Source organism: Barbatula barbatula, assembly GCF_947034865.1.
Source record: "Barbatula barbatula genome assembly, chromosome: 20".
In the NCBI taxonomy this organism is placed as follows: domain Eukaryota; kingdom Metazoa; phylum Chordata; class Actinopteri; order Cypriniformes; family Nemacheilidae; genus Barbatula; species Barbatula barbatula.
Window position 1 is genome coordinate 16,456,778 of NC_136783.1, and position 14,391 is coordinate 16,471,168.

The following is a 14,391-nucleotide window of genomic DNA, read 5'->3' on the forward strand; positions in this document are numbered from 1 at the left end:
TTTAGTGTGTGTGTGTGGTTAAGGCCCATATGGAGGTGAAGGGAAGGATGTCTTTCTCTAAATGACTGCAGAGCAATAATAATAATGGAAGTGATGGCAATGGTACAATATTCACACAGGTAGAAAACCTCTCTCTTTCTCTCTTGAGCAGAGTTGAAGGGAGAGCTGGGAGAACACAAGGGTGCAGGGGAACACGGCTGCTTGGTAACAAGGAACAGAAAGGACATTAGGAGGGAGAGGGAATGACCATCAGCTGTGTTGAGAACAGCAGGAACAAACAAATGCCAAAACTCACCGCCATGTTTCTAGGTTGTAGCCAGGGCTTTAGTATGCTGTTGCTAGGCTGAGCTGGGAAGTTTTAAGATGGTTGCTTGGGGGTTCTGGGTGGTTAGAAAAATGTTTTCTTCCCCTGTTTTGACAGCCGATGGATATTAGTTAAAATTAATATTATCCGATGGATATTAGTTTGGATTAAATTAATTTAATGTTAAGTTAAGGGTTAATGCCTGTTAAAGGGAAAGTTCACCCAAAAATAAAAAATCTGTTATACTAATCCTCGTCATTTCGCTGAATGGCGGTTCCCATTAACTTGCATTGGTTTTGTGTCCATACTAGTGTTAATCTTATCAGCTATTTCTTATTTTAGTCTTAGTTTTTGTCCCATGAAAAATCTACTTTTTCGTTATTATCTTATTTAGTCATCCATGTCAAGTTTAGTCGACTGAATGTCTATATTCATCTTGTTTTAGTCAAGACAAACGTAGTCACATATTTGTCATGCTGTTAAAATGGTTAAAATTATAAAAAAAATATTTTGCAAAACAATTATCACAGTGATTGTTGTCGTTTGAGAAATTAGATTTTTTATTTCATTATAAGTATGTCTTTTAACAATAAGCACAAATCAATAGAATGTCAAATCTTTAACTAAGAAGTATTTCCACAGAGGTTTGATAAGTGCATAGACCTATCCAACCTCTCCCTTAAGTTCTCCCACAAACTACTAGCGTCTTCCTGATGCCCGCAAAATATCGACAATTCCCCGGAAACAACGCGACTGACTGTGAAAGAGAACGTATACTTTTTTAACCTTTCATCCCTGTTTGTTATCTGGCGACCGCAAACATGAACGCTCGTACAGTAGAGTCTCCAACAAAATCTTTAATATTCAAAGTATTAAATAAATCTTTCTATATCTTTTTTTGGGCAAGTGTTACTTAACTATATTTTATTTATCTGGGGACCTTGTGTGCGTCCCCACATCTGTATTTCATCTGTGGCATTTGCACGGGATGAGTTAAGCCTGGGATTTTACTCAAATATACAGACTTATTTCCCGGATATGATGGCAAAGCTTTGCGTATAGTTGGTATATACAGTATAGTTGTGTACAACAATATGACCATTCCTGTCAGCATATGAAACTACCGATCGCGTATGGGAGTATGGGAGTTTCACAAGAGAAATAACAAAACGGGAGACACTCCCGGCCAAAACGGCAGTGTTGACCCAGCACCCGAAATAATATCAAAATACTTTAACACAGCCTCCATTATTGGCGAACGATGGATAAAACCTTCAAAAAGGATATAGGTGCCTGCCAAATCACAGAGATGCCGATTCGCACGGGATTATGACCACATACCACCTCCCGCATTATTACAAATGACTTGAGGTCCCCAGATAATACTAATCTCGTGCGAATGGGGCTTTAGTTGTCGTTTAATAGCCTTTTCGTCTCGTCATCGTCTTGACTTCATCCATGGAAAATAGTCGTTGACAAAATTACAAATAGTCCATACAATAGAAGTGAATGGGTACCACGGTTGTTCGGTTACCAACATTCTTCAAAATATCTTCTTTTGGGTTATGCGGGGTAAAATCATACAAGTTTGAAATGACAAGAAGGTGAGTAAATTATTACAGAAAACATTTTTTGGGGGGAACTATCCCTTTAATCCCTAATTCTTAGCCTGGAGATGTGATAGTGATGCTTTACTTAGCAACTCCTAGAACGATGATAAGCAGAAAGCCAGGTCAAGAAACTAAATCAAGAAATTATGTAATATCCATCCATCTCAAAATCTTCTTCCCATAGCTGAAAATGGACTCTCAGCGGCCCGTAGCTAGTCCAGATCAGATCAAACCCTTCTTACAGAAGGAAGAGATAACAAAGAAGCTAACAAACAAATATATTCCAGTTCCTTGATGCATACATGAGACCTACTTTACAAACTCTGGCTCCGAAAACGAGATATCTGATACCAGATCCCTGTCGCACTCCCTAAACAAACACCCTCACATACAGCACAAATGCACCATATTCCCAGATGCACAGGCCTGAGTGTACAGCATTGAATAATGTAGAGTTCGACTGCATATCAGGATGACCTAGATTCAGCACGAAGGAGATGCGAAAGGACTCCTGCGCTCCTCCTGTTGTAATGCTGGAACCCGCAAGTGTAGGAGATCTGAGACGGCAACAAGCCTGGTATCCGCCTGCATGTGAATGTATATGTAAGCGTGGGGAGGTTTTACTGCACACAAAGGAGGCTGATTTTATCCGCTCGCTCTTTAAATTGTGTACCATGTGTGATACAGTGACTGGTCAGAGTATACCTGGTGTATTAAAGGGGGGAAAGTGGACATCAATCAAAAGGAGACCCTATATGTTTCACTGCTGGCCTGGTTGCCGCGGCAATAGCGAGATTCCATCAATGACACAGGGCTCGTTGCTGCGGCAACGGTTATGAATGAGAGGAGGTTGGTAACCGTGGAGACTTCGTTTAGAGGAATCGCCGGTTACTATGGTGATGCCGTGAATGGGGAGAGACCTGGTGGCGTGATGTTGGAGAGAGACTTCCACGATCGTCATCTTCATTTAATTTAATTGTTTATTTTGTAGTTAAAATAGGCTGCAGGTGTAAGACAACGCAGAAGCATTAATTATTTTTCATTATATAACACAACATTAAGCACACACACGAATATCCAGAGAATATCTAAATGATAACTTCTGCTTAGAACAGGTGATTGATTTGTGATTGATTGTCGCGTACCGCCCCTTTTTCGCATTCGGTGTGTACAAACAAATTGCTTATCGCAGGAATATCATCGCATGGCTAGGATGCGGTTATAGGGATGGTTCATCCAAAAATACTATTTGTCATCGTTAATTCATCCTCATGTCATTCAAAAAGTAGTAACTATTTCTTCTGCGGAACAGAAAAGATATTTTGAAAAACATTTTAGTGGGTTTGTCAATGGGGTCCAGTGTTGTTTGGTTACCAACGTTCTTTAAAATATATTTTGTGTTCTGCAGAAGAAAGAAAGTCATACAGGCTAGGAATGACATGAGGGTGAGTAAATGATGATAAAATGTGTCAATTTTGGGTAAATCATCCATTCAAGTCAATCACCCTGTTCTCAGATTGTGAAACATCAGTTAAAGTAGATATCTAAATGAAAGTCTAGTCTAAGTTATGAATTAGCAAGCTTTGAGCAATAGCATATTCCCCTCTGGGGACATGTGTTTATTTATCAGTTTCAAACGACCTCCAAATCTAGCATTAGATCCACCGTTCATATAACATTCTTTATAGAAATGCAGTGAACAAACAAACACAGCTGAACTTTGTGAACGTAGTGCTCTCTCTCTCTCTCTTGCTCCAGTTTGTTGATGTGTGCGCACGATCCTTCTTCCGCTCTCCCTGGTTGATGGGTGGGCGTGCTTTTCCAGGAGAATTGTCCAATGAGGGACTAAGAAAAGTTGTTACGTAAGGGAATTTCATGTTTGAAAAACACTTTCCGAAATACGAACGCTGGGAGAGTGTATTTAACGCAGAAATACTATGTCATATACTACTTCCCATAGTTGACCATGTGAAGCATGACGTTTAACATTGCAAAGAAGTCAGAATGCATGAAACACTGTAGCACCACCCCTTTAATAATGAGAACATCATAGACTTTTCTTACCAGGCTAATAGTACGCACACCTTTTATACCAGTAAGCAGCACGTAACCTTTACTAGTTTCTACGTTTCACAATTTCTAGGGAAATTTGTCAAATTTGGGTCTCACAAGTATAGAAAAAACTGTAAGCATATACACAATTGTGATGTGAAAACATTTAAACACGTTACATAAAATCTCTTAAGCTTTAAAAGATACAAAGAGTGATAAACCAGTACACAGAGAATAAGAAAGTGTAGATGAATAGGCAGCAAAAAGAGGAATCCCTTACATCAGTGTTTATACTCTGATTGATTGTCAGATTTTGCCCAGCAGACCGAGGCCTTGTCGCTCCTTTCCCGCACCTGCTTTCTCTCTGCGAATCCCTCACTCCCTTCCTATATCTCACCATGTCATCCTCGTCTCCCTGGGGCGGGGGGCTTGCTTATTCCCTGTTGTATTCCCTCTCTATCCGTTGAACTGTCATTCTCAGGGCTAACTGGGTGTCTTTCAATCTCTCCTCTCCATGGCGTCCAAAATCGCACTTTTCTCCCTTCAGAGAATGCTTCAACTGTCCCTTAGAAAGAAGGCAGTGACTGTCATTAAAAAAGTAGAGGACAAGGTCAGAAAAACAACTGGCATTAAAATCGCTTTCCAGCTTAGATTTATTAATGTCATAGTTATATTTGTATGATACTTTTCAAACATATATACAACGCATACACACATACTGTACCGTCTGTCTTGAATGCGCACACACGCTCACGTCAGTCCACTCTTCCATCAAATTTACCGCAGGCCTTTTAGTGTGTAGAAGAATATTAGCGCAGTCAGGGCTCTGGTATTCGACTGCACTAATAGAAGGCAAAGTGTTCTTCACAGGCTGACCTGGAGGCAGTTTATTCCTTCCCGCATCTAGGTTTCCACTGTTCCACGAAATAAAATGTAAACTGATCTTAATCACCAGCCTAAACGCTTCAGTCCTGATATCAGATCAGTTCTAAGTTCTTTGAGTTTCAAATGCAGATTTGCGCGTACTGCGAGCACCTGTGTTATTGATCACGCAAGATGGGTCATAAATAGGCGTTATTGGTTATGCGAGACAGCAGATATCTGTAAATTAATTACTGACAGTTCCATCCAGAGATCTCAATTGGTTTTGGTAAAAGGGGGCACGGCTTTGCTGATCTGTGATCAGGTTTTCCATTTCATAAATGATTAAGGTTCAGTTGTGAATATTCGAGACAGAACCAATGGGGTTGGCGCCACAGAGAATCTCATTCTCAAAACTTTATTGCGCCGTATGACATCACAAAATAACTAATATGATTCTGACCATTGATTGAATTAGTCACAATCCGCTTGACAATTGAACAGGCTTAACAGGAAGAGCTGAAAAGCATTTAAGAATGAGTCAGGAGACGAGTTTGCTGCGTTCTGCCCAGCCTCTTTCAAGTCCGTCCTTTCTTTTGGCATATGTAGGTGTTGCTGCGCGTGATGGCTGAGCAGTTAAAGGCCTGTTGACTGAGCCTTGTGTTTGATGTCATAACCATTAATGAGTGAGCTCTGAGCAACATTGGCATAGGCGCATATGCAGGTGACAGCAAAATGGAAAAGAGTCTTAGAGTAATGTTAACAGAACAGGAGAACAGAACATTACTTTGAACATTTTAATAAGTTCACTTAATATTGAAGATGTCGTTTGTATTTAATTTTCTATTGTCCAAATATTCCCATTGTACTGGCACAGAAGCTCACGCGTAAAGATCAGACCGTCAGACCGGTTTGTGATGTGAGAACAGAGAAGTGTCTGATCAATTATTCATCTGAGATTGACCTCTTCTCACAGTGTTGTATGTGTGTGTTTACTTTTATTCCAGCTTTGCACAATTATATATTTATGTATAACACGTTTATGTATCTATGCAAACGCATATGTTTACATACATTTGCATTGATAAGAGATTATCGATGTCCTTTAGAATTGCCCTGATACTCAAATGATATTCCGTACGTATGAAAGAGAAAAAAGGGAGATGAAACTGCTCTTGTATAAATTGGGTTTAAAAATCAAGCATTAATGGAGACCATAATACGATTTAAACATGAACTGCTTTTTGCCTCCTTTCTCTCTGTCTCTCTCTCTCTCTCTTTCTCTTTCTCCTGCTGTATCTTTTTCACGTTCTTTTATTCTCTCTTCCAGTATACTCTCCTCCGTGGGGTCAGAATTAGATCTGCGGACATTGCGAGCAGTCAGAGTGTTGCGGCCACTAAAATTAGTGTCAGGAATTCCAAGTAAGTGTTTCATCTGTCTGAGTGAATCTGTTTCTCTCTGAGCTTTGATTGTCTCGACTCTTTGCGCAAGGTGAAATAATGTCATTTACGGAGGGGTGGATCAATCCTAATGTACACATAAAATACTGTTGTATCAAGATGATCCTATACATTAGGGAGTATTTTTTTGTAAATAGTTTTTTAAATAGTTTTTCTTTATTTAGCATGAAAATGAATGTAACAAAAATAAAAATTCTAAAGCCATTTAAACAAAAGGTGTTTGTGTGAAGTTGTATATAAGACATGTTTATATTTGTATTTAATATAATAAAAAACAAAACACAAAAATATATTTTATCTTAAAAAAATATAGCTAATGCCATTACTCTCCAGGCCTGCAAGTGGTGCTAAAATCTATTATGAAGGCCATGATTCCACTGCTGCAGATCGGCGTGCTCTTATTTGTGGCCATCCTTATGTTTGCCATCATTGGCCTGGAGTTCTACATGGGCAAATTTCACAGAACCTGCTTTGACAATATCACAGGTATACAACATAGATGTCTACCTGCATCAGCATGTTCAGCAATAAACAAAAAAGTGACCCTCAGGTTGTTACGCTGTTCCTTAAACTTTTTGATGTTAATTACCCAGGCGAGATGTATGATGAACAGCCCTGTGGTGATTCGGAGCCCGCTCGAGAATGTCCAGATGGAACGGATTGTAGGGAATACTGGCAAGGACCAAACTACGGCATCACACAGTTTGATAACGTCCTCTTTGCCGTTCTCACCGTTTTCCAGTGTATCACCATGGAGGGTTGGACTGATATGCTTTATTACGTAAGTTCACACTGTAAATGTTTCTGTGGATTTACATGGTTTAAGATCAGTCTGTCTTTGGTTGGTGACGTTGACTGTAAGTGTGTATTTTATAGAGTAATGATGCCCTAGGCAGTGCCTGGAACTGGATGTATTTTGTTCCCCTCATCATCATCGGATCCTTCTTCATGCTCAATTTAGTGTTGGGTGTACTTTCTGGGTAAGACCAACCAATCAAGAAACTCAAAAAAACTTTTATTGCTCAGAAGATTTGGTTGTGAAATAATTGATGGTCTTGAATGTGTTGAGTTCACATTGCAATCTTCAATTAGTTTAAAGGGACAGTTCACTCAAATTGAACATTCTATCAACATTTAAAGGGATATTTCAAAGGCAAAACTAAATTTCACCATGTTTTTCTCACCCTCAAGGCATCCTGATTGAATATGCGTTACTTCTTAAAGAATAGTACAGTCAAAGTTATAATCCTACGTATCATTTTACTTTCAAGCGGTAGTTTGGAAGTGAATGGGCTTCGACTTTTTGAAGCTCCAAAAAGTGCATCGATCGATCAAAGAACTGCTTGAAACGGCTCTGTGATCTTAACAAAGGTCTTCTGAAGCGAATCGATGCGTTTGTTTAGGAGAAATATTCATAATGACAGCGCTATTAACGTTTATGTCTAGCTTCCGTTATCCCTCTGATACTCATGAACCAGAGGCTTGTTTTTCCCGCAAATGACGTAGGCGTATCGTATGTCCCATTAAAAGCATGGAAATTTCAGTTTTGTTCCAATAGGATGTCGTCTCCTCTGTGCTGAAGCTTTCATCACCGTCTTTGTCGGAATAACGAGCCTCTGGTTCACGCGCAGCAGAGGGATAACATAAGCTAGACATCTACGTCAATAGCGCACTCAATATGGATATTTCTCTTAAACAAACGCATCAATCCCTTTAAGTTGTGGGCAGTCCGACAGTAACTACCAAAGTAGGAAAAATTGCTTTGTATATTTCTTTGTTCTGTTGAACACAAAGTAATATATTTTGAAGAAATTCTGGGGCACTTTTGACTACTATTGTAATTTGTCCTATTATGATAGTCAATGGTTGCCAAGAACTGTTTGGTTACAAGCGTTCTCCCAAATATATTTCTCTGTGCTCATCAGAACAAAAAAACTTGAGGGTGAGTACATTTTTATTTTTGGGTGAAGTGTCCCTTTAACTTTAATAATATTGACAAATTGGTACACATGTATTTTGGTATCTACATACTGTACGTGTATGTTTCAAACTGCTATTCCGTCTTCCCCAAAGTGAGTTTGCTAAAGAGAGAGAGCGTGTGGAGAACAGGAGCGAGTTCCTAAAACTCAGACGACAGCAGCAGATCGAGAGAGAGCTCAACGGGTATCTGGAATGGATCTGCAAAGCAGGTGTGCACACAGAAGACATTGAGACAATACACATTTAAAAAAGCGCTGCATAACTTTTAGTTTTTTGTTATCTTTATGCCTGGAGAGACAATAAACACATTCATACAACAATGAGAACAGAACATAATGGCGGATGTCTCTTTATTCATTTCTTACAGAGGAGGTCATACTTGCTGAGGATGACAATGGCACTGGTGATCGTGAATTTTCACATTTCGTGCTCGTCTTGTGTTTAAACCTAAGTGTGCTGTAATGAATGAAATGGCACAGTCACTCAACTAACATCTGCAAATGTGTTTATATCAGCAGGATCCCGTCGCAGGCCCACCCTGAAGAAAAACAAAGCTGACCTGTTAAATCCAGAAGAAGGAGAGGACCACATGGGAGACGCAGTTGGTAGGAACACAACCACGTTTTGTGGCCCTAGTGTTTGTATAGTGTCATAACATTTTGTGAAAGCAAAAGGGCACTTTTTAAAACAACTCTGTCAACATCTACTCACCCTTGAGTTGTTCCAAATCTGTATACATTTCTTTGTTCTGATGAAAACAGCAAAAGATATTTGGACGAATGCTTGTAAACCAAAGCAATTCCTGGCCACCATTGACTACCATGGAAACATTGCAATGGTAGTCAAAAGTGCCCCAGAACTGTTCGCCTTCTTACATTCTTCAAAATATCTTCTTTACTGTTCAAAAGAACAAATATTTTTTTCCAAAATTGTTACCAATGCTGTTCACCGTCATTATATTTACAATATATTACAGCCACTTATATTACTGACAATCCAATGTAAACGTACATTTCTCATGATGTCGTGTTTATATTTTCAGGTTCCCCATTTGCGCGCGCCAGCATAAAGAGCGGGATGGGCGACGGAGCCAACTTGAGCAAGAAGGAGCGACGTTTTCGTTTTTTTGTTCGAAAAATTGTGAAGACACAGGCGTTCTACTGGACCGTGCTCAGCCTGGTGGGACTCAACACACTGTGTGTGGCTGCGGTGCACTATGATCAGTCCGAGTTACTGTCGGACTTCCTCTGTAAGCTGAATCTCCCTTACTGTTCCTAAATTACTTGTTTTTACTATGAATCTGCATGTGTAAAAATTCTGAGTGAAAGATGAACGAAGTGAGTGAAAGATGTTAATATATCACAGTTTTGAATAACTACACTTTAAACACAAAGAATCACAACTTTTTTGTACCGTTTTAAGATCATATTTTTTCCACTTTCTCAGTCTTATCTCTTTTTTTCCACTAGATTATGCTGAGTTCATTTTCCTAGGCCTCTTTATGTCAGAGATGCTGATTAAGATGTACGGACTGGGGACGCGCCCTTATTTCCACTCCTCATTCAACTGTTTCGACTGTGCCGTGAGTGTTCTTTTCTCTTGGCCCAATTTACATCTCGCTTTCTCTCTTACCCCTCTCCCTCTCTGCCTCTGTTTTTAACCTCCGCAAGCTGCTGACCTAGATTAGATGTCGGCTTGAGCCCTTTTTAGCTGGTCCTCAGAGCATTCCTTATTTGCGTTTGGATTCATCTGTGTGTTTCAGGTCATCGTTGGCAGTATATTTGAGGTGTTTTGGGCCATGGTGAAGCCGGGGACATCCTTCGGAATCAGCGTGTTACGAGCGCTGCGTCTGCTTAGGATCTTCAAAGTCACCAAGTGCGTTCTGGTCCTTTGATTTTAACTTTTGGATTCTTCGTCACACAGTTTATGTGGTGGTTTATATGGTGTTTCCTTTTTTTATATACAAATATGTAAATGCTGTCAAAACTGTAAAACCTTTTTTTCTTCTTTGGGATACAAAAAAGATCTTAAAGGGGATCGCAAATCGGAAGCGGTTGGTCCGAGTGTACACACACAGGCGCTGCAATTCAGTGCTTGTCGGTGGCGCTCCGCTACAACTCAGGACTCTGTTATAAGTCCTGCAGCGACACTCATATAATTTAACATTCAATTAGAGGTTATTTGACTGAATCGTTTTTAATGTACACACTGACTTCACCATAAGCTGCAAGATGCATTTATCTGTTTGGGAATAGTGGAAAAACAGCTCTTCTACCACATTAATAACTGAGTTGTCCTAAATGCGATGCTGGGCGGCTCGGCGCTTCCACATCCGGTGTGCGACTCCCTTTAATGTTCATGTTGTATTTCTTAGAAACGCATTCCCCTTTACACTAGAAATAAGAAAAGCACAACTATTTATTTAAAACGTTTCTTCATATTTTTCCTGTTTTCAATACTACAATTTTTGCTGGGTTTTTTTCAGATATTGGGCATCTCTGCGTAATCTGGTCGTTTCTCTTCTGAGCTCCATGAAATCCATCATTAGTTTACTCTTCCTCCTCTTTCTCTTCATCGTAGTCTTCGCTCTTCTTGGCATGCAACTCTTCGGTGGCCAGTCAGTATAGCTCTATTTCCTACTACACCAAGCAACTTATGTTTATAAAATTTAATGTTTCACGAATGTTATGTGTTTACCAGGTTTAACTTTGACCAAGGCACTCCTCCCACAAACTTTGATACGTTTCCCGCTGCCATAATGACAGTGTTTCAGGTAGGCTGGTGAAGTTTGTTTGGCTTGACAAATAATTATGTTCCAAAACCAAATGAAAAGCATTTTAGACCCGGTTTAGGCAACACAGCGATGCTGCTGTGTACATTAAGATATATGTATGAAGCCTTCTTTTGGCCAAATACTATGTGTTTTATGAACACCAGTGTATATATTTCAGATTCTAACAGGTGAGGACTGGAACGTGGTGATGTATGATGGGATTGAGTCTCAGGGAGGGGTGGAAAAAGGCATGGTCTTCTCCATATTCTTCATCGTCCTCACACTCTTTGGCAACTGTATCCTTTTTAATAAGTACACACACATGAACATAGACACACATTGTATAATTAAACGTGTGCGATGTCTACGATTGTTTCTTAACCCATCTTCTCAGACACATTGCTGAATGTATTCTTGGCTATCGCTGTGGACAACCTGGCAAACGCTCAGGAACTAACTAAGGTAGTTCACATTCTCTATTATCACCTGTCATACGATAGTTGCACTTCCTATAACTCAAACGGTAGAGAATTGCCTTAGACTCCCATGGAACACACATACTGATAAAAATGTATGTCTGTATGTTCCTTTGGAAGAAAGTGTCTGCTAAATGCATTTAATGTAAAATGTGTCTGAAATTCTGTAACTACAATGGCCGTCACTATACTGTTATTTTTCTAGGATGAACAAGAGGAAGAGGAGGCCACATCTCAGAAGATTGCTCTCCAGAAAGCAAAAGAAGTGGCAGATGTCAGCCCGCTGTCTGCCGCAAACCTCTCCATCGCTGCGTGAGTTTCTCAACACGCTAACAACCCCACTATAAATCACACACATCTGTCACCTATTATAAATATCTAGAAATATATATATTTATATAAAGTTAATATTTGGGATCCAAATGTAAAAACAAGACACCTTCAAAATAAATATGATTAATATGTGCATGCATATGCAAATTAGCCATATTAAACTCGTACAATATTGCCAAAAGTCCAACTTCATAAACAGATGTAATACAGCTCACACTTAAACGTATTACACTAAGAGACCGTGTCATATGTCACATCCAATTTGATCCAATACCCTACTGTAACTGTTTGAATGCTACAGCCTCGCTTAGCCGTGAGAAGTTTAGTATGTCAGCTTAACTTTATCATTTTTTTTAAAGTAATTCACAAAAATCCCACAGACCTCACAAACCTGCCTGATTATGTGTATACACATATATTTAATTCAGTATCGGAACCTTATAAATTTACTCTATATGTAAATTTGTGTTTGATGCTTTCATTTAAGAGTGAGCACAATAATTTCGTGTTCCTCTGGAAAAACATTTGATCTTTTCAGTCTTCGGTTGTGTGTACGTGTCTTTCCTTTGACATGACAAAATAAACACTTAGCCTACACTGTGTCCTAACCAGAGCTGATGCGACACGTAATCAGTCTGTCTGTCACACCGAAAGCAAAAATGCTGCACAACTCATCACAATGACATCAGGACATATTAATTATTTACAACAGAATTACATGGAGTGGGAGTTTGGACAAATGAAAATTTTCACTGTGGGCGAGGTAATAGACAGCAGGTGAATAGGAAAACGTCGCTTGTTGTCAGGACGCAATCTTAAACGTATCTATTAGAGAATTTTTTATTTTAGTCAGTTATAGTCTCCAGCTAAACGAGCCACGTTCAGGTTGTTTACTCTAAGTGTTGTTATAGTTGTGGCAGCATTGTTTTTATGTTCCTTGTTTCACCCCCCCTCTCCCCAGAGTTACAGTAAAATCTGAACGTATCGATGCCACAGACAGTTTACTGAACTGGTATTTATTCATTTTCTTACTTTTTTCTTTTTCTTTGTGCCATCTTTGTGTTTCTGTATATATGTTTGTCTGCGTTCTGCCGCTCTTGTGTATGTTAGCTCAGTTTTGTTGTTGAGGCTGCGGGCGCTGTTGACTGTGGCGACACACATACATCAACAGCAGCACTGCAAGCAACCAACATCTGTCTGTCTTTGCTCGGTCTTTTTGTGCAGTATATCATAACTTCCTTCACAGAATTCATGAGCCACATCCATGTTCTCTTCCTTTGGATAAGGACTCCATCATTTTATTTTGGTCTGCATCATTGCTCATACTGTAGGTGTTTAAGGGGATGAAAGACTTTTTTTATCTGGGCTAAAACTGTTCTCTTTATTCTCTGTTTTTTATTGTGTAGTAAAGAGCAGCAGAAGAACTCAAAAGGTTCTAAGTCTGTGTGGGAACAGCGCACGAGCGAGATCCGCAGACAGAACCTGATGACCAGCAGAGAGGCGCTTTATAATGAACTTGATGCTGAAGATCACTGGAAGGTCAGGAGACGTATTATAGAGCAAGAGCGATTGGGCGATGACATTGTCATTCTTCTTGTAATTTCAAACCTGTATGACTTTCTTTCTTCTGCAGAACACAAAAGAAGATATTTTGAAGAATGCTGTTAACTGTGAATGGGTGCTGGCGCTGTTCAGTCACCCACATTCTTCAAAATATCTTCTTTTGTGTTCTGCAGAAGGAAAAAGTCATACAGTTTGAAATGACAAGAGCGGGGAGTAAATGCTGTTAATATTTGGGTGAACTATCTCTTTTAAGTCAGTAGATATTGCATTAGTTTTTCCTGAGTACATTCCCTCTCAAACTCAATTTTACGTTAAAACTCCAGCTAGCATTGCCAAACTAGTCTGCTTCCTGTATCTCTAGATGAATTGTCGCAACCGCACTGAAATGAAGACCCACTTGGACCGCCCTCTAGTCGTCAATCCTCAAGAGAACCGTAACAACAACACCAACAAGACCCGACCAGGTGAACCAGAGTTAAACCAGCAGCGGGGTGAAGAACACTTGCCGCACCAATCCAGGCATCACCACCATCACCACCACCATCACCACACACACTCCAGCCGCCAGTCTCTACACCCCTCAGAGCTGGGGGATGCAGGGTACGATAGAGGAGGCGAGGACGTGGACATTGCGTTGGAGCACAGACGACCCCGACACCATCAGCACAGAAGACGGGATGAAGATGGAGGAGAACGAGGAAGAAGACACAGAGAACACCACAGCAGAGGTGTAGAGCTGGGAGGAGAGGGGGAGGAGGGGCAAGAGAAGAAGCAGAGGAGGCATCGCCATGGAAACCATGGGGATGGAAACGGAAGGAAGGATAGGGAACGAATTCGACAGCACCGGGCGAGAAAGTGAGTCTGCTTTGTTTATGCGTGTGGTGTAAGTCAAAGCTTGCGTTTGTTGGAAACTGGCAGAACATTCAGGATTTACCTTCAGCTCGCGAGATGTTATATAAATATATCAATCGCTGTGAA

At 40.1% G+C, this 14,391-nt stretch overlaps 1 protein-coding gene across 1 annotated transcript in view; it reads left to right on the top strand.

Moving 5' to 3' along the window:
- cacna1ab (calcium channel, voltage-dependent, P/Q type, alpha 1A subunit, b) overlaps positions 1 to 14,391 on the top strand; it is a gene marked incomplete at both ends in the record, with an annotated part of 76,482 nt that overhangs the window by 27,183 nt on the left and 34,908 nt on the right. The window contains 17 exons of the mRNA XM_079482750.1: positions 6,158 to 6,249; positions 6,622 to 6,774; positions 6,882 to 7,069; positions 7,165 to 7,268; positions 8,362 to 8,477; positions 8,636 to 8,671; positions 8,787 to 8,873; positions 9,311 to 9,517; positions 9,738 to 9,850; positions 10,031 to 10,143; positions 10,754 to 10,885; positions 10,969 to 11,041; positions 11,220 to 11,337; positions 11,436 to 11,503; positions 11,723 to 11,829; positions 13,257 to 13,389; positions 13,775 to 14,268. Of these exons, the coding sequence (XP_079338876.1) occupies positions 6,158 to 6,249; positions 6,622 to 6,774; positions 6,882 to 7,069; positions 7,165 to 7,268; positions 8,362 to 8,477; positions 8,636 to 8,671; positions 8,787 to 8,873; positions 9,311 to 9,517; positions 9,738 to 9,850; positions 10,031 to 10,143; positions 10,754 to 10,885; positions 10,969 to 11,041; positions 11,220 to 11,337; positions 11,436 to 11,503; positions 11,723 to 11,829; positions 13,257 to 13,389; positions 13,775 to 14,268 (2,334 nt within the window). The remainder of the gene's footprint in view (positions 1 to 6,157; positions 6,250 to 6,621; positions 6,775 to 6,881; positions 7,070 to 7,164; positions 7,269 to 8,361; positions 8,478 to 8,635; positions 8,672 to 8,786; positions 8,874 to 9,310; positions 9,518 to 9,737; positions 9,851 to 10,030; positions 10,144 to 10,753; positions 10,886 to 10,968; positions 11,042 to 11,219; positions 11,338 to 11,435; positions 11,504 to 11,722; positions 11,830 to 13,256; positions 13,390 to 13,774; positions 14,269 to 14,391) is intronic.